The following is an 18,409-nucleotide window of genomic DNA, read 5'->3' as shown; positions in this document are numbered from 1 at the left end:
CACCTGCCAAGGATCCCTTCACACACAGCAGGTTCCCAACTCCCGAACACCCGGGTGTCCAGCTCCGGCCCAAGAACCCCAGCTCTGGCATGCCCACAGGGGCCCCTTAGGTGGGACGCCCCTTCTCGCTCCTCACCGCAGCAACCGGCTCCCCACCCAGGAGGGTCTGAGGCCATTATGTGTGGGGGCTGCCGGGGCCGGTCCTGCAGGTGGCAGGACCAGGACACAGCCCTGCGCCAGGCTGGGGCAGCTGCCCAGAGGCGGCCTCCGGGGCTGAGGGCCAGCAGGAGAACCTCCACCTGCTCCCCAGGCCCACTGTGGGGCTGACCAGACAGGCGCCTCCAAGTCAGTGCCCGTGAGGGTCCAGGGGCACCCGGGGGTGCCTGTAACCCACCCTGGCACTCCTAGACCCGAGTCCATGAGGTGGCAGGGGTGCAGGACCAACTTTAATGGGGGTGACGTATTTGGGGGGCTGGGCGAGTCTCCTCTGCCCTGCTGGGAGTGACACCCCAACGACACCAATTCCAGAATGGACTGTGAATCAGGAACGTGACTCCCCCTCAAGCCTGTCCATGGTGGGTGACAGCTCAGAGCTGGCAGGTTGGCAGGTCCCAGGTCTCTGCAGGTTCCAAGCTCCAGCCCCAGAGTTCCGTGGACACACGGGTCCTGTCGGCACCTCCGGGAACCCCGGCAGGACCCGCCAGTGATGAGGGGCAGGCAGGACTCCTGGAGTCCAGCCAGCAGGGATGCGCCCCTCCTGTCCACCCCCCAAATGCAGACGGAAGCATGGAGAGGCCCACACCCCCGGATCCACACGACAACTGGGCGTGTCAGGAAGCCTGGCCAAGGTAGGTGCCCCTTGGTCGAAGGCCTCGCCAACGAAGGGAGCAGCAGGAAGTGAGAGGGAAGGGAGGGGCTTGGTTTGATTCGGTTTCCAACAGGAGAGTGGCCCGAAGCGCTTCACAGGGCCAGGGACAGGAAGTGTGACCAGCACCAGGAGTGACAGGCTGGTCATGGCCCTATGGGAGCCACAGCCTCAGGAGCTGTGTCTGGCTGGAGGGACTGAATGGAGCCGTGCAGTCCCCAACCCAGGGACGGCTCCCAGAGTCGGCCTGGCTGAGAGCCCTGTGTCTGCTGCATCGTCAGCACCGGTGGCCCAGCCTGGCACTGGCCTCCTGGGGGCCTGGTCAGGGCTGGCCATGCTCCCAAACTCTCGGTGGCTCCGTCTCTGGGGAGTCCCTGCCGGTCCCACTCCAGGAGGCTGAGTTAGGAGGCTGCCACCAGGTCCGCCTGCCTGGGCCTGGCCTTGGCAGGGACTTTCTCTGTGGAGGGAACAAAGAGACATTTGTCACGTAGAGAACATGTCCCAGGCAGAAACTTCCAGAGGAGGACAAGAGGCGGCATGGAGCCAGGCCCGGGGCTGTGAGCTCTGGGAAGGGCCTGAGCAGCTCCTGGGGACGGTCAGTCAGGGACAGGCCGGGCAGGGCTGGTACCCGCACCTGGATGGCGGGGAGGGGCCGGGAGGCCCCACAGCCTCGGGAGGAGGTGGAGGAGCGGAAAGGAACGAGGACCACGACGGATGCCGCAGGGCCGCCCGGGGGAAAAGACCTCAGGGCCTGCTCGGTGAGGCCCTGGGACGGTCATCCCGGGGCCTGGACCAGCGAGGATGCTGGCCCAGGAGAGTCTGCGGGCTCGCCTGGCCTTTTGGGGGCTCCCACCGTTAGGCCGCGCCTCTCCCAACAGGGTCAACTCTTCTGAGGTTACCCTCCCCAGCATGGGGCTCGGTGCTCCCCCTGAGCTGGCCAGCAGCTCTCCCACCGTGCCCGGTGCAGCAGGACCCTGAGGCCAGGGCGTTTGGTCTGTTCTAGAACTTGCCATTTCCCAGAGGACAGAATGGGGAGTACCTGGGTTCTTTTCAGGAAGGGGCTCTGAAGGGACATCGGGGAGCTCGATTGGTTCCTGCAAGAGACGGGAGGAGGGGGTGTGAGACGTGACCCAGAGGCCCGCCTGTGCCCCCGGGAGGGCCGGGTCCCCTCTGCTCGGCTAGATCCAGTTCGCTCCAGAGCCCCGAGGGGACTCCTCCGCCTGCGGCAGTGCAGAGACAAGTAAAGGCTGGCTTCCCGGCTCTAGGTCCCTGAAGGGCTTCCGGACTTGCCGGTCCAGAGCCTGGGCAGGGTCAGGGCCGCGCGGGGCCCGGCTGTGCTGTGGGGTGGGGCCGGCTGGCCTCTGAGTGTGAACGGAGGCCCCAGGGTGAGCAGCGGACTGAAACCCGCCCTCCCAGAGAGCCTGCGGGGCCTGGGGGAGGCGGGGCATGCAGGCTGAGCACACGGCAAGGGCAGTGGCCTAGACGGAGCGCACACACCCCGCGGAGGCCACGGGGCCGACACATGCTGGCCTACGTGCCACCGAGTGGCTGGCTGTGCAGGGAAAACCCGCCAGGTCAAAGCCACACCCCTATCCACTGTGCAGGGACGTGGCTGAGGGCCGGCAGAGGCAGCCCCCTGCTCTGTCTGGGCCCCTGCCGTGATGCACAGGGGCACCCGGCAGGCCCTGGGGTCCCACCACCTGAGTGATTTCATCCAGCTCCTCCAAGATGGCGTCTTCGTCCTCCTGAGTGAAGCTCCCTGCCAGCAGCTCATCGATTTGCTGCAAAAGGAGGGGCAGAGGTGAAGTGCGTGTTTGGGCCGGGAACTGGGACCCCCAGGGACTAGCCCTTGACTCCACCCCCGTCACGGGCGAGGAGGGGGGCCACCACGAGGCAGGGGCAGGCAGGACCCTCCACCAGGACGGCACTGCCCTCACTTGCTGGGGGAAGGGGGCCCGAGGACAGGGCGACACCTACCCGCTGGTACTCCACGGCCTCCTGGGTCTCGTCGAGGATCCGCTCCGCCTCCTCGATGGACATCACCTAAACGGGCCGGTGGGGAGCTCCTGAGTCTGGCGGGGGCCTTGCAAGAGCCCCACGGAGGGCCACCTGGCTGTCGGGTGCACGGCCTCACCCGGATGCTCGTCCCAGGGAGGCCAGGCCGGCAGGACAGGGCCCACTGCCGGTCACTTCCATCCCAGGCAGCACTGGGCCACAGAGGCCGGAAGCTGTCAGTCGGCCTTTCCTGAGGCCTTGACTGGCCCTTCTCACTAGACCTTCCAGCAACAAACCTACTCTAGCAGCTTTAGGTAAAAGTGAGTGAAAAGCAGAAATCGTTTTCTCTGAGCAAGTGACTTGACCTCTCTCAGGCTCGAAGCAGCCCCTTTGCTGGACTGGCAGGCACTCACCACTCGGCAAAGCAGTACAGCCAGGGCTCTGGGCCCACCCCCTGCCCCAGCCCAGCCCAGCGTGGAGGGGCAGGGCTCCAGCTCAGCCTCTCCAGGCCTCACCCTCCTGGTCACCAGCCAGCTCCAAGCTGTCTCTGACAGGAGGCTGTGTTCACCTCCTCCAGGAAGTCCTCCAGAGCAGCTTACCACACCCCTCCCCACCCAAATCAGACTTTTCCTCTGGTCACGCTGGCATCTGCAGACCCAAGACCCAGGTTTTGTTCATTGTTCTGTTTCCAGGTCAACACCGGAGTCCGCCTGTCCTGCCAGACCGTCATCCTCTCCCCGCAGTGACGATCACAAACACCGTGGCCGGCCGCAGGCCAGGCCCCGCCCCAGCCCCCCAGGACCCACCTGGTGCATCCTGTTCAGACACTCGTTCCCCAGCCGCAGCCCCTCCAGCACCTTTGTCTCAATCTGGGCAAACTCGATGCTCTGGACCTGGGGGGACACGGGCCCGGGTCTGCCGGTAAGAGCCGCCTTGGCCTCTCTGGTCCCCAGCCTCCCTCTTGCCCTCTGCAGCCCACACCACGACCGAGAGAGCTCAGGACAGGCCACTGAGTGCTCACGAGCAGCTCTGTTCAGCACTTAATGCCAGGGATGCTCCAGGAGCCCCCTGAAGACCCCTGACACCTCTACTCAAAGGACAGATCCCTGGGCCACCTAGAAGCAGCCCAGTCCCCAACCATCTTCCTGTAAGAGTCCACCTGCTCCCACCTCTGGAGACGATCAGCTTCCCGTCACGGACCCTCCTCCCCTCCGGGCCGACCCGCCCCTGGGCTGAGGGGCCCGAGACAGGGCAGGTCAGCCTCGTTGCCCGAGGGCTCCCCTCGGCCTACCATGGTCTCCAGGCTGGCGATCTGGTTCTCCGTCTTGTCCAGCAGCTGCTCCCGGTACCGCTTCTTCCTCAGCAGCAGCTTGGCCCGCCTGCAGAGGGGGTGCACAGTGACCCGGGGCCAGCCCAGCCCCCGCCACCCTGCAGTGCCGCTGCCCCGCACACTCACTCCTTCTTGCCGTCCCGCAGGAGCTGCCGGGCGATGCCCCGCTCCCGCTCCAGCTGCTGCGCGACCCTTTTCTGGTACTGCCTCAGCTTGTCCCGCTGCTGCTTCAGTTGCTGCAGAGACGGGGTGTCGTGTTAACGCTGTGCCCAACCTTCACCGGGCTGCTGCCCCTGGAAGTGCACCCTCTGCCCCGGGGGGCACGGGGCCACGTCCAGAGACAATCCTGGCTGTCTGAGCTGGGAGGTAGCTCAGGCGCCCAGTGGGGAGGCCAGCAGTGCCCAGGGCAGCCTCCGCCGAGCCAGCCAGCTGTGTCCATCATGCTGTACTGTCCCAACACAGCGTGGCGCTCAGTGCCGTCTGCGAGGAGGGTGGGTGTCCTGGAGCCGGGTCAGGGGAGCTGCACGGCCTCTCGGCTCAGTCACCCTCCCGCCCTGGCAGTGGCCTGCACTCTGGCCGGCTCCTCTGGGCCCCAGCCACCTTCCCAACGTGGGCTTAGCATCCCGTTCTTGTCACCTAGCACGTTTGCCTGGGCCCCACTGGTGCGTTCAGGGGGGGCCACGCACCCCTGGCGAGCATCTCGGACCTGCATGCTTCCTACAAAGGATGCGCGGTTGCCCCTGCATTTGGATTGGCCCCTCCCTGCCTCGGGCACTCGAGTTTCTCTCGCAGCCGGCGCGGCAGGAACACCGGGAAAGGCACCCGCAGATGGGGCGCACCCTGCCGCCAAAGGGCTGTCTCTCAGGTGGGCTGCCCTGAGCGTCAGTCATCGGGGGGATGCACATCTGTAAAACTCATCACGTGAGGGGCGATGCCCAGTGAAGACACCCTGAGTCTGCCTGGGTGGGGTGGGGGGGTTCACAGCTCCCTCTAACCGGCCCCCCTCAGTGTCTGCCCTAGCACACAGTCAGGCCCAGGACTTGCTCCGATAGAGGCACCCAGTCTTCCCAGCCCCAGCTGCCTTTCCTCCCCAGGATGGGGGCACCCACCCCTGCTATGGGGCTACTCTCCTGGCTGGCAGTGCAGCTCAGCAGAGCTGAGACAGGCACGGGGTCTTGAACCCCAGAAAGACCTCAGGCAGTGTTTGTGAATCCTGTGCAGACCACACTGTCCCTGCTGGGACCCCAGCGAGGTGGATGCTTGGCGAGCGGAAGGTCTCCTTGAGGAGAAAGCCAAAGGCGGGTCCTTAGAGAAGAGAACGGCCTCAGGGGCTCCCTGCTCTGCGCGAGGCTGGGTCAGTCGGGAAGCAGAGGGTGGAGGGCGAAGGGTGAAGGCGGGCGCACCTGCGGGCAGCGCGGGGCGGGGCCCTTGCTGTCCTTCAGGACGGAGTCACCCAGCGCCCCCACCCCTCCCATCAGGCGTCCGGCGCTGTGCCGGTTCCTCCACTGACAAGCACATCCCTGGTTGCTGTTGCTTCTGAGAAACCTCAGTGAAGCACCTTTCATAACAGTTTCAGAAGCCGAGGTAAAAACCCCTTTGTTATTTGAATTCACTTATCTCTTAGTAAATTTCCTCGCAGAACATTCAGAACAGAAAGCAAAAGTAAAGGTAAATTGGGCTCTCACTTTTGGACTGTCTTCTTCCCGACACGTTTTTCTCGTAACGGAAACGGATGACTGGACACAAGAATTTCACGGAAAGCAACGCGGGGCTCTTTCCCCACAAACTAACCTGTACCTGAAAGCGCCCTGGGAGTCAGGGCCGCAGCATCATCACCATGGCAACGGGTAGCCCGGTCTCGCCCCGGAAACCGCGTCCGGGCGGTGGCAGAGGGGCGCCTTAGGGACGGAACCGGCCTCCGCACACCAAGCGAGGGAGGCCACGGCGGGCAGGAGCTGGTCCTGAACCCAGTGGCACTCCGGCCGGTCACAGGCTGGCCCCGTTTTCTCTAAACCCCCAGCTCCGGGGCAGAGAGAGGGCGTCACGGACGGCCCCTCGCCCCACGGCCTCGTCTCCGAGCCAGCTGCGCGCGTGGGTGCGGACTCGGGCCGCGTCCCCGGGCTGGTCCCGCGGGGCCCGCAATGGAAAGCCTTCCCGCGAGCGTGGGCTCGTGCGCAAAGCACAACCGAGGGACATTTCCCACCGGCCCCGGACCGGACGCGGGGCCGGGCCGCAGACGGACGTCTCACCAGGATGGCCTTGTCCTGCTCGGTGACGCGGCTCTGCTTCTTGCGACCAAACAGGTTGCCCATGGCGCCGGGCCCGCGCCCCGGCGCCCCCCACGCCCCCGAAGTCCCCCCCCCCGCCCACCGCCGGCTGAACCCCGTCGCACCGTCGCCCCGACACCGTCTGCAGCCCCGCCCCCTACGGCGGCCGCGCGGGGCCAGGCGCCGCAGAACGCGAACAGCCCGCGGCCTCGGCGTCGGCCAGTGACACAGCGCCCCCTGGGGCCGGCATGGAGAAGTGGCGCCATGAACTGCGGTAGGGCCTGCGAGGTTGCAAGTAGTGGGCGCCACGTGCGCTTCCAGGCTGTGCCCGCTGTGCAGACGGACTGAATTCCAATTGACTTTGCGAATCGGGCGCAAGGCGTGACTTCGAGGCCAGGGCATGAACGGCCACATGGCTAGTGTCTTGGGAGCGCAGCCATAGGGTAAGAGGACCCAGCGTCCCCAAGAGACCCTTCCTTCCCCGTGACCGCGCCACTTCGGCCCCCCGTCAGTGGGCCCACCAGCTCACATCACAGGCACCAGGAAGGCACCTGGTGCGCTGACTCTAAACCTCAGGTTAGTGAGCGCGACAGAGGGTGGCAGGTCGTTCTGGCGTAGGGAGCAACTGCAGCATGGTTTAGGCACTTGGGGGAGGTCCTGGGGGGGGGGCGGGCTGACACCTAGAACCCACCACAGGGGACCCTGCCTTCTGCTTGCTGAACACTGGGCAACAGGTCATGACTCTCCATCTTCTTCGTCTCGGGGGACACCTAGCCACTGCCCCAGGCCCCTCGGCCACCTCCGCTGGTCTCTGGGCTCTGCCTTTCTCCATGCCCAGGACGAATCCAGGGCCCAGTTTTGGTGGCAGTGGCTCTATGGCCATTCCTGGCCTGCAGATCGGGGCTTTCTCAGGACCTCACGCAGGGCTGTGCATTGTGGACACGCAGGGACTTGCACCTGATACATCAGGCCGAATCCATCTCTGCCTGAGCCCTGATTCGGTATTCCCGAATGCGTCCTGAGGGGTGACTGGCAGCCCAGTGGGGTCCGGTTACACCCAAGTTTACAGCAACAAAGGAGCAAAGTTCAAGGCTCCTCACGGATGGAAGCAAACCTTCAGGCTGGGGCCTGGGACCGTGCACGGGTACCCATGTCTGCTCCTCTGTGCCACCCTGGGAACCCATGGGTCCCTCCACAAGGCTCCTGTCTGAGCGAGCAAAACCTGGTGTCCCTGGGGTGTGACCGAGTTGCCTGGGATTGCTCAACAGCAGGGCTCACAGAGTGCGGGTGGGCCAGCTGGCAGGCAGGGCTTAGTGGGGTCACTGGGGACGGGGGTCAAGGTCAGTCCACTCAAGTCTCCATTTTGGCTCTTTCACACTCAAGCGCTCTGACTTGGGGAGGCTGAGAATTCAACCAACCTCGAGATTCTACAGCCTCAGGACGCATCTCGGGGAATGGTTTCCCAACGCGACAGGCCCGCAGCAGGACACAGGATTCCTTCCAAAGTAATCCTGCTTCCTTTCTGATTTTCTGACTCTACCTCGAACTGAGAATTTGAACCCTGGCTGGTCGTTTACAAGTGTGGTCTTCCCAGCACACCTCAAAACCGGTGGCCTGAGGCCGTGTCCACACCTGGCTCCGCGCCTGGTTCTTGGTCCCCAGCAGCTGGCTCGCGGTCAACCCTCCCAGGCCCCTGCAGGAGAGTGTTTCTGCACAGCGCACCCGGAGCGCCGTCCTGTTTTCCACAGACGGCATTGTTCTTGGGCGGCCATGACAGGTGACCACAGGCCGGGCAGCTTAAACACCTCTCTGTCTCCGTCTGCAGGCTGCCAGCCCAAGACCGAGGTGTGGGCAGGGCCACCCTCCTGAGCTGTCCCAGGCCCCTCTCTGGCTGCCGGGGTTTGCTGGCGATCTGTGGGGCCCCTCAGCTTGTGGAAGCTTCACCCCATGTCTGCCTCCGTCTTCACGGGCTGTCTCCCTGGGTGCATGTCTGTCCGTGTGTCCTCTTCTGATGAGGATGGCCGTATTGGACTGGGCCCCCCCCCCCATATGTCCTCATTTTCTCCCAGTGAGCTCTGTAAAGACCCTCTGTCCAAAGGGGGTCACATTCGGAGGTGCTGAGGGTTAGGACTCCCACAGGAGTTTGGGGGCGATCCCACTTCAACCCCCAACACAATAAGATCCACACTTCACATAATTTGTAGGGGAGGCTCGGCCTGTCTGTGAATCTTGGGGGCCCAGCCGAGTGGAGGTGCTGGGCTGCAGAGGGTTAAATGTTGAGACACATCTTTTGGGGTCTTGAGAGCACAAGGGACAAGGGACCTGGGAGAGGTGGGGTCCACCTCCTTCCTGGGAGCCAGGACATTGGGCTGGGCTGCGGGTGGGCAGTGGCAATCCCTAAAATGGCCACGTGGTGGCGCTGCAGGGCAGGCTGGAGGCCGAGCACCCCAGGACACCAGCAGGCAAGGACTCCTGGGGTCCTCGCAGGAAGGTGGGTCTGAGACCAGGCGGCGTGGGGGTAGGGCCTGGATACAGGCAGGGGGTCTGCCTTGAATCTGCCTTAGCCAGGAAAAGTCATCGTCTGTCCATCTGCTCATCCACCTGTCCATCTGTCCACGGCCCTGCCCTGGGGGCCAGAGCCCCTGCGGCCATGGGCTTGCACGTGGCAGGGGCACAGGGTGACCTGCTGGTGTGCTGGGTGGAAGGACGGTGGGTCAGCAGTCAGGACAGGCTTCCTTGAGGTGGCGTCTAATCTCAGAAGCACCCCAGGCAGAGGGGGGACCTGGGAGGCTGCTGGGCCTAACCAGAGAGGGGCTGGTCTAACCTTGATCTGTAGAGGTGGCTTTGGCCACTGCCCCTGGGGAGTGGGGTCATGGGGGAAAAGGACTTGGAGGCCGAGGGGGCGTGCAGGGTCCTGGGGAGGGTGGGTGGAGGGGTGGGGAGGGCGGCAGGCGCTGTGGATGAGGGACGTCCAGGACCAGCGGCTGGGTGGATGTGGGGGTCAGACATGGTCACGGCAGACTCGTGTGAGTCCGCACCACTCCTTGGTCCTCACAACAGCCTGTGAGGGGGTCATGGGGGGAAACCGAGGCACAGAGGAGTCTGTCACCCACCCGAGCTGGGATTGGAAGCCCTGATCTTGGGGAGAATGGCTGGGAAGGACCCACTGAGCTGTGGTGGCCCAGGCAATGATGGAGACCTGAACCGGGCAGGCAGCAGGCGGGCCGAGGCTTGCTGCTGGGGACAGGGGACAGGGGACAGGGCAGGTCGAGTGCCGGGAGGCTGTCGGGCGGGCCGTGCCCTCCCGCACTGCCAGTGTGGGTCTGCGTGGCCGAGGAAGAGGGCTGGCGGGCGCCTGGCTCCACTGAGACGGGGTCATGGCAGACACAGGGCCTCTCCCTTGGCCCAGAGCTTGGTGGTGAGCTGGCGGGAGACCCTGAGCCAGAGCCACGGGCAAGCAGTCTGATTCCTGACCCTCGGGGCTGTGCTGACCGCACACACTAATGACCCACCCCAAACTGCCCTTGGAAGGGGCTTAGCTGTCCCAGGGGCCCTGGGACCCTCTCCCACACTGACCCTGGCTGCTGGTGGCAGGGCTCCCCCAGGGCTGCCAGCTTCGACCCTGGGATCCAAGGGCCTGGTGTCCACGGCGGCACAGGGGCCTGGGCTGCCCCAAAGGAGTCGACGGAGACGTGCCTGGGCCTGGGCGCCTGGTAGCTCCGGACTACGTCTCTGCCGTGTCCCCCTCAGGCACTGACAAGGGACAGGAACCTGGGCTCTCCCACAGCCCCGTCCTGACCCTCCGGGCCAGCCACCTGCAGGATCCGAGCGTCACGAGGGGCCTCCCATGCCACTGGCCACCAAGGCGCAGCCACTGCCCAGGCGGCTCAGGAGGGTGGGCCGTGACCCGATGCCCCATCCCACACCAAGTGCAAGGACCGTGTGTCTGAGGCCCCAGGACGGCCCGCCCTCCCCAGTGCCCCTGGTCACAGCCCACCCGGCCTCTCTCCGGTCCCCACATGCCCTGCCGCTGGCTGCCCCTTGTCAGCCAGGACAACTCCTGTCCACCCTGAGGACCCTGTCCGATGTCTCTGGAGTGCTTTCCCGCCTTTGCTCGCTCCCAGGTCCCCTTCCCACTGTCCCCTGGGGGCTGATGGGCACAGCCATTTCCTGGGGGTGCTAACCAGCCCCTAGGGATCAGGATGCCCGAGTCCCCATTTCCTGTCGAAGGGGTGTGACAAGAGCCTGTCCCCAAGCTGTCTCCAGGAACTCACAGCCCCAAGGTATGAAATGACTGGGACTCCTGGTCTCACATGTGCCTGGCAGGACCCCCCACAGAGCTTCTTGGCGGGGGGGGGGGGTCCCACCTACTGCAGAAATGGCACAGGGACCTGCCTAGGCTGGGGTGAGAAGTCCCGGAGCTGCAGGAAGGGGCGGGCTTCTGGGTGGATGGAAGGTGGCCCTGGCCCCTCAGCCCCGGCCCAGCGAGGCTTATGTCTAACTGTGTGATGAGAAGGTCGTGTCACTCACAAAACCCAGGGATCGGCTCAGGAGCCCGGGCTCACAGACACGGGGCGGGGCGGCCCCTGGACCCAGCAGGTTTGATCCCAGCCCGGGGGCCTTTCCTGGGATGTGTGTCTGAGCCGCAGAGTTGGGTACTGCCTGAGGACAGGTGCCTGTCCCCAGCGAGTGACAGCCGGCTGCCCTCCAGGCCGCTGTGTGGGGTGGAGGCGACTGTGGGTGGAGCGGCCCGTGCGGCGGAGGATGGACCATTTTCGCGAAGACCAGCCCGCCACCACCTCTGCGCTCGGGTTTGTTGGCAGTTTATTGTCGGCGCCCTGGCGTCCGCGGAACAACGCCACGCTTGTCGTTCTGGCAAATAAATAGGGACGAACGCACCTTCCGGTCAGACTCTTGAGCCTGGGTCAATTTCATGATTGGGTTTTCGCGTCGGGCCGCCCCGCATGGTGGCCGCGGCCACACCAAGGGGGCAGTGGCCTCACTGGGACAGGTCATGGTTTTGTCTCAAAACAAACAGAATCCCCCGTGAGCCGGGAATCTGGAGTGGGACCGCCCCACAAGTCAGACGCTCTCAGCGTTTGGGGGGGGCTCAGCTTCCAGGAGGTTCCGGGGTCACTGGCTGGAGCGCCTTGCTGAGCTGGTGGGTGCTGTGTGGGGAGGAGTGGAACTTTCCGTGGCCTTCCTGACCCCGTGCGGCCATCTCACCCAGGACACAGTGGAAGGTCACAGGCTGGAGTGGGATTTTTGTCCCAGAACCTTCTCCTGCTGGGGGCACGCAGGGCCCACAGGCAGCAGGGCCGCCCCCTGCCCCCGCCCGCCGCACCCAGGCTGCGGGGCTCCATCCGCCCACCGCACCCTCGGCTGCGGCAGAACCTCGTCTGCAGTGCGAGGGGTCGGAAACTCTCGCCACCACTCTGTCAGGTTTGCATGGCTGCTGGGCTCCTACAGGCAGAGTCAGCAAAGCCACCTCACTCCTCTGAGTGTCCCGGTTTCCCAAGGAAAGGGGGGTAAGCACTGTTCGGACGTCACGGTGCAGGTTTTGTTCTCCGAGTGTTTGGGCTCGCTCAGCATGTTCTCCAAGGCCGATCCTGGGCTCAGCTGTGGCCTCGGCTCCCTGATGGGCACCCACAGACACGCGCCCGCGCACCCGCCCGCGCACCCGCACACACACCTGTGCACCCACACAGACGTGCGCTGACGTGATCAGCGAGGAGCTCCTCTGTGCTGCTGCTGCGCCAGGTGGGGACGGCATTGGCGCCTGGGTGTCACCTCGTCATGACGCTCTCAGGGCTCCTGCTCCGTCTCCCGTGTGCAAGTGTGTGTGGGTGTGGTGCGTGTGCAAGCACAGGCAGGAAGGTCACGGACCTGGGCAGTGGTGGGGACTCCAGGACTGGTCTTGCGTGTCCCAGGCCACAGGCCCCTCCTGCTGAGGGGGCTGTGGTCACAGAGCCCAGGCTCGGATCCAAGGCTGTTCCAGGAGGGTGACTGCAGGGTGGCCGGGGTGGGGGGGCTGCAGTGAGCCCCGGTGCATGGGCGGGAGGGCCGGTCGCCAGCTCCTCCATGTCCTGTTCCCGTCTTGGACCCCCAGCCTGTCCCACCTGCTTGGAACTGTCCCTGTGGGCGCAGAAGCAGGAGGGTGCGGCCAGGCTGGGGCTGGGCCCCGTGCAGGCCTTCGGCCAGGCAGTGGTGGCCCCGGGGCCCGCGGGTGCCGAGCCCTGGAGACCGGCGTCCTCGTGGGCCTCTGTGGGGCTCCTGCTTGGATTGCTCGGAAAAGAAAATGAGTTTGATTCCCCGTTAAAACTCTCAGAAGAAAAGCAGGACAGGAAGGAGTGGGCGAGGGTGACTGTGTCCTTGGCCTGGAAGCTGTGGCCCAGCAGAGAAGCAGCCACCGTGCCTCAGGGCTCCGGAGCACAGCAGCGAAGACAGACAGATGGACAGCCTGGCCTCCGGGAGCCCTCAGCAGCCAGTCAGGACCGGAGCGCCCGGGCAGCCGCGGGGCCATGCGTGCATGCGGGCGGGCGAGGCTACCTGACGCGCTTCTCCACGGAGTACACGGACATGCAGTAGTCGTTGCTGCCCACGGCCAGGTGCGGCTGCGGAGGGGGGGTGGAGGGGGGCCGTGAGCCGCAGGGAGGGGCCTGAGCCTCCCACTGCTTCCTGCCCCTCCACCCCAGCGGCGGCTCTGGCACAGCTGCACCGCACACTCCGGCAGAGCCGCGCGCCGGGCTCCTGGGGGGGTGGTCCAAGCAGCTCAAAAGCAGGTGGGCGGGGCCCTGACTGAAATTGCAACAGCCTGCAGCCACCTGGACCACCTGTGGCCAAGGACGGGCGTCCTGCCGTGCGTGTGCAGTCCCCTAGGAGCCTGCTCACTAGGAGGTTCTCGCACTCCGAAGCCACTCTTCCCTGAGTGGCAGGGCAGTCAGTGCTGCCTTGGGGGTGAGGGTGGCTCAGGCCGCGGCCTGGACACAGGAGGGCAGAGGCTCACAGCAGGTGAGTCATGGGGCAGCCCTTCTGCAGCCCGCCTGCCCGCCCGCCGCGCTGGCCCCGGGCCCCCGAGGCTCCCCGGCCCCTCCTGGGCGTGGGGACACAGACCCAGTACGGGTGGAAGGCCAGGCAGCTGATGGCACCGACGCGCTGGCCCATGAAGCCGTCGTAGTACTTGATGCTGTTGATGAGCTCCCCGCTCCCGCTGTAGACAGCTGTGAACTGGTTCACGGAGCCACTGCGGAGGGCAGGTGGGCCGGCGAAAGGGCCGTCAGCACCCTTCTCCCCGGGGGGCGGGGGGCCCAGGGGCAGGAGGGCGAGGCTTCCCGTGAGGGCCTGTGAGCCAGCCCCCGAGTGGGGTGGGCACCTACCAGGCGATCAGGTTGGCCTGGGGGTGGATGTCGAGGGCCGTGAGGCCCTTCACGATTTGCATGGTGCTCACGGACTCCGGCATCCGAGGGTCAAAGAAGCGCACGTCCCCATTCACACTGCCAAGAGGGGTCACGGTGACGTGCGGCCGGGCACGCCAGCCCCCGGGGTGGGGGAGGCACGTGGGGGCCGCCCAGACCCTGAGAGTGCCCACCCACTGACCCCAGCTGCGGGGACCTCCGGGGACCAGCACGGGCGCAGTGACGAAGTGGAGAGACAAGACTCGCTTGTCTCACTTCCTGTCCCGAGATCAGACTCTGTGCGGCGGGGACGGAGGTGGGGCGGGGAGACCGCACACACCCCTGGGGCCACCTCCCTGCAGCCCGGGGCCCCGCACCCATAGCTCCGAGAGCCACACTCTGTTTTTGTATCACAAACGGGAGAGGGAGGGAGCAGCTGCTGGAAGACACGGTGGCCCTGACAACAAATAATGTTTTGCTGTCCCTTTAACGGGCAAACGAATGAATACCTGCTGCTCTCAGCACAGGACTTACCAGCTGCAGAAATGGGTTTACGGGCGGGCAACCCCTGCCGCCATGCGCCCGCTCCCCAGCCCCCGCCGAGCCGGCCCCCCAGCACCTGGCAAGGCTGCCCAGAGGGCGGGACGATGGTGTGTCCTGCCTTCTCTGGCCAGTCCCAGAGCAAAAGTCAATCACCGCCCCGAATGCCGCCCCTGCCCCCGCAGCCAAACACCCAGCGTGCGTCTCAACCAGAGGGAAAACGACGTTTCCCGCAGACGCCCCGGCAGTGCCCTGGCTCCTCACCTCACGCTCACGATGTGGCCCTCGGGGCGCCTCTGCAGACGGGCCTTCACCACCCAGGCCGAGTGCTCCCGGTAGGTCATGACGCGGCTGCGGGCGAGGTGCGCGGTCAGAGCCCAGCGAGGGACAACCACGGCTCTGGGGCGGGGCTGCCGTTGCAACCAGCCGTGCGGCCTCGGGTGAGTGACCAGCAGGGGAACACCAGCTCCCCAGAGTGTGGACACCTGCCCTGCAGCGCCCGCCCCGCCCAGTGCCCACACGTGGCTCCCTGGCCCCGTCTCCTTCTCGGGCGGCCGCCCCCCGGGAAACCAAGCTCGGAGAGGCGGTGCCTGGCCAGCCCCTGGCCCTGGATGGCCGGTCCATGGCTCACGGGAAGAGGGGTCTCAGTGTGGCTAAAACATGGCCCCTGGCGTCCAGGGGGTGCCCAGAGGGAAGGCTCGGCCAGATTACCATTCACCAAGGGCCATCCTTCTGTCGTAGACGCGGACGGAGCCATCGCCAAGGCCGGCGACAATGAGGGACCGGTGGGAGTCGCAGGACAGGCTGGTCACGCAGCTGTCGGCTCCCGTGGGGATGTCCTAGGGAGGAGCAGAGACTCCCTGAGGCCCCGGGTGCTGAGCCCCAGGCTTAATGACACTGCCGGGCAGGTCACGGCGTGACTCGTGTCCCACTGTGTGTGTACTTGGGGGGGGTCTGGGAGGCCCCCACACGCCTAGCCCTCAAGGCGGGAGGTCTCGAGAGCCTCCGGGGTTGACCACAAGGCTCCCAGCACCAAGGCCCCTCTCGTCTGGGTCCCCGGGAAAACCCTCGGTCCCGGTTTTCTGAGGACAGTACCGGCAGCGGTGCCGGGAGGTTACCTGCACCTTTGCCTCACGGTCCGTGTCCCAGATGCGGATGACGCGCACGTCCCCTGAGCTCACGAGGAGGCCGGTCTCCTGTTCCCAGTCCACCACCATCCCGGCTCCTGCGCAGAGGGGCCGGCACCAGTGTTACCGCGGGAGCCTGTTACGGCAGACGCTCCGCCGGCCCACCGGTGGATCTCCAGATTCCTGCTGGACCCGGCATCCACCGGAGGGGCAGCGCCCCCCCCTCGCCCTCACTGGCCTCCTGGCCCTCCGGCAGGGGCAGCTCGGTGCCCTGGTGTTTGGGGAGCAGGCAGGCTGCTCCGGGCGCCCCAGCAGAGGCACCTCCCTGCTCTACTCTGGGTGTGGCAGCCGACGGGTCTGACCCAGGAGCCCCGGCTCTGCGGCGGTCGCGTCCAGAACTTTAAGTGCTGAGGCCTCAGCCCTGCCTGGCAAACCACATCCGCCAGCACACAGGCCCCACGCACGTGCCCTGACCCCACGCCTGGCCGCTGAGGGAGCGCCCTCCTTCAGCTGTGGCTGCGCGGAGCAGGGCGAGAAACCAGAAGGTGGAGCCCAGTGACCGACGGGTTCCGGAGTCTCAGGTCTGTGCCGTCTGTGCTCAGCCCTCTGGGTCAGCGGCCAGTCCAGAATGACCTCCCTGGACCCCATCGTTGGGGGCTGGCCCCTGAGGTCCTATCACCGCCAAGCTCAAATGCCCTGGGAGCCATGGTTCTGGACTCACCAGCTCCTCCCCTTCGGGCGCAGGTGTGAGCATGGCCCTAAGGGACGGTGGCCTGCACTGCCTCCCGGGGACGGACACGGATGCCCTGTGAGTCGGGCTCTCGTGGGGACCCTGCCAGTGCCTCCAAGCCCCATGGCTGATCCAGAGACTCCTCAGGAGCACAGGATGTCACCTGGACTTCCCTGTGTCACCTGCACGAGGGGCAGGACACGTGGCAGTGGCCCGAAGTGTCAGGAAGCGGGGTGGGGAGGAGCGAGTGCTCCCTCAGGGCCAGGCCTGTGGGGCACTGGGCACGGGCCTCCCCGAAGCCTCCCTCAGCCTCCCTCTGCAAGGAGGAGGCAGGGCCTGCCCCAACCTTGCTCCTGGGCCTTCTGGCACGGAGCCACTGGCTCGGGTCCTGCCAAGTCACGGCCCGGCAAGGCCGTGCGGGGGGTGGACGAAGGTGTGGACGCCCCAGTGGGCAGGAAGGACAGAGAAGTGCCCCTGCTCCATCGGCACCAGGGCAGCCTGATCCTGACGTCCGTGGGGACAGGGAGCCCGGAAGCGGGACCAGGGGCCCCCGAGACTCCTGCCCGGGCCCAGGACGGCAGGCAGGACTGGCGTCTGTCACCTGTGAGGGCAGCCACCCCCACACCCCCGGCTCGGTTCTACCACCACACCACGGGCCTGGGGCCGGCCAGGTGCGTGCAAACGGCTTCCAGTGCCCAGACGCGAGCACACAGTCGGCGACCCCTGGGCACTTGCCCCACAAAGGGCATCCGTTTGGGCACAGACAGCACAGAACGCAGGTCTCTGGCCCGGCCGGCAACAAGGCTTCTCCCAGCAACTCTGCCTCCGAGCCAGGGATGAGGGCTGGGCACAGGTGCACGCCGCTGGGGACGCACCAAGACAGGTCGGGGCCGGCCAGGTGTCACCCCATGCGGCCCGCCACCCAGGGAGCGGTGCTTTCCGGGGGTGCCGGCTGGGTCACGCTTCCAGAACCGCCGTGAACTCGACGGCCTGCAGGAGCTGTTACCCGAGGTGATGAGGAACCGCAGGCCCCCCCGCCCCCCAGAACCCCTCCCAGCGTCGCTGGGACCTCCTTTGGCCACCGGGGTGGACGCACCTCGGGTTGTCGGCAGCATGTCCGAGAGGCCCTGCCATGCGGTCACCATTTCTGGATTCTTTTCCAAATCGGCGAAATTCTTCCAGACCCGGATGGCGCCGTCATCTGGGGGGAGAAGGGGAGGTGACCAGAGCGCAGGCCCGGCTCCCAGCGCTGACGTGGGATGGCCACGTCATCCGGGAGGCCCCCACTCGGCCGTGCAGCAGTGGAGGCGCCGCCCTCAGCCTCTCCCCCTGCTCCTGCCCCAGGGACAGCTCGGGAGGGAAAGAGCCAGTCCCACCAAGGCGCAGAGCCCTGGCCCGTCCCTCCCTCCCGTCTGTGCACCCCCGAAGCCAGGAGCCTCCTCTGGAGACAGGCCACTGCTCTTGTTCCGGAAACTCGCCCAGTGTGGACGTGTGGCCCCGTGTGCCCTGGCAGACAGCAGTGAGGTGGGTGCCCCATGTGGCCGTTCCTCCTCCTGGTGTCGCGCCCACTGGGAACCTGGGCCCAGCCTCACTAGCCCCTCACCCGGCCTGGGCCCTGGCCCCACGGTGGCCCTTTAGCCTGTCTTCTGCGGGGTGACCGGCCGCCCAGCCCCACCTCCCACTGCAGGAGGACAAAGTCGCCTGGGAAATGCCTGAGACGCTCCCTGAGCTCGGGGACAGTGAGCATGCCCTGCTTTGGGGTTCGAGTGTGGCCTCTCCCCTGGGCCACTCGGGAAGGACCCTCGGTTCCTCTCCTGGGCCCGCTGCACCTGGGTCACCCCTCCCCTGTCCTTGGTGCCCAGAGGTGCCGGGCGACCTGTCCCAAGCCTCTGTGAGCCGGGCTGGCCTCCCGCATTGCCCTCTTCATTGTGACGCCCACAGCCGATGGGACTGGCTTTGGGGAGCAGCCTGGCCTCATCTGGGACAATGGCTGCCAGCAGGACCTGCTCCCCCCGCCCCCCCAGCAAGCCCTTCACTGGGCGGCCAGGAACACTTTGAAAAGAGAAAGATCGCATGGTCAGTGCGACCAGCTCAACTGTCTTAGTGGCTCAGGAGCCTGGGACACAGCTGGATAGGACAGAACAGGACAGGACAGAATGGA

The 18,409-nt window shown here is 66.1% G+C and overlaps 2 protein-coding genes across 4 annotated transcripts in view; both read right to left on the bottom strand.

The window, feature by feature from the left end:
* Positions 1-424: 424 nt before the first annotated feature.
* Positions 425-6,549, bottom strand: CHMP6 (charged multivesicular body protein 6). Its single transcript, XM_037158027.2, has 8 exons — positions 6,440-6,549; positions 4,317-4,426; positions 4,152-4,239; positions 3,667-3,753; positions 2,843-2,908; positions 2,566-2,646; positions 1,905-1,959; positions 425-1,322 (listed from the first exon to the last, which is right to left on the bottom strand). Exons 1-8 carry the CDS (start codon positions 6,500-6,502, stop codon positions 1,267-1,269), a joined length of 606 nt encoding a protein of 201 aa, XP_037013922.1. The 5' UTR covers positions 6,503-6,549; the 3' UTR covers positions 425-1,266.
* Positions 6,550-11,244: 4,695 nt separating this feature from the next.
* RPTOR (regulatory associated protein of MTOR complex 1) overlaps positions 11,245-18,409 on the bottom strand; it is a 136,580-nt gene continuing 129,415 nt past the window's right edge. For all 3 annotated transcript variants that reach the window (XM_053659819.1, XM_037157754.2, XM_053659820.1), the window contains 7 exons: positions 17,345-17,449; positions 15,510-15,616; positions 15,103-15,230; positions 14,656-14,742; positions 13,834-13,950; positions 13,571-13,700; positions 11,245-13,071 (listed from right to left, as the gene is read on the bottom strand). In XM_053659819.1, the coding sequence (XP_053515794.1) occupies positions 13,003-13,071; positions 13,571-13,700; positions 13,834-13,950; positions 14,656-14,742; positions 15,103-15,230; positions 15,510-15,616; positions 17,345-17,449 (743 nt within the window). In that variant the 3' untranslated portion in view covers positions 11,245-13,002. The remainder of the gene's footprint in view (positions 13,072-13,570; positions 13,701-13,833; positions 13,951-14,655; positions 14,743-15,102; positions 15,231-15,509; positions 15,617-17,344; positions 17,450-18,409) is intronic.

Source organism: Artibeus jamaicensis, unplaced genomic scaffold (assembly GCF_021234435.1).
Source record: "Artibeus jamaicensis isolate MK-2021 breed Jamaican fruit bat unplaced genomic scaffold, CSHL_Jam_final contig_2259, whole genome shotgun sequence".
NCBI lineage: Eukaryota > Metazoa > Chordata > Mammalia > Chiroptera > Phyllostomidae > Artibeus > Artibeus jamaicensis.
Note: the sequence above shows the minus strand (reverse complement) of the source record. Positions and strands in the feature narration are given on the sequence as shown.

Coding starts and splice junctions, on each gene's coding strand:
- CHMP6 (XM_037158027.2), bottom strand. CDS start 6,502: ATGGGCAACCTGTTTGGTCGCAAGAAGCAGAGCCGCGTCACCGAGCAG. Junction 3,754..4,151: donor TCGCCAGCCTGGAGACCATG/GTAGGCCGAGGG, acceptor GTGTCCCCCCAG/GTCCAGAGCATCGAGTTTGC. Junction 1,960..2,565: donor AGCTGGATGAAATCACTCAG/GTGGTGGGACCC, acceptor CGTCTCTTGCAG/GAACCAATCGAGCTCCCCGA.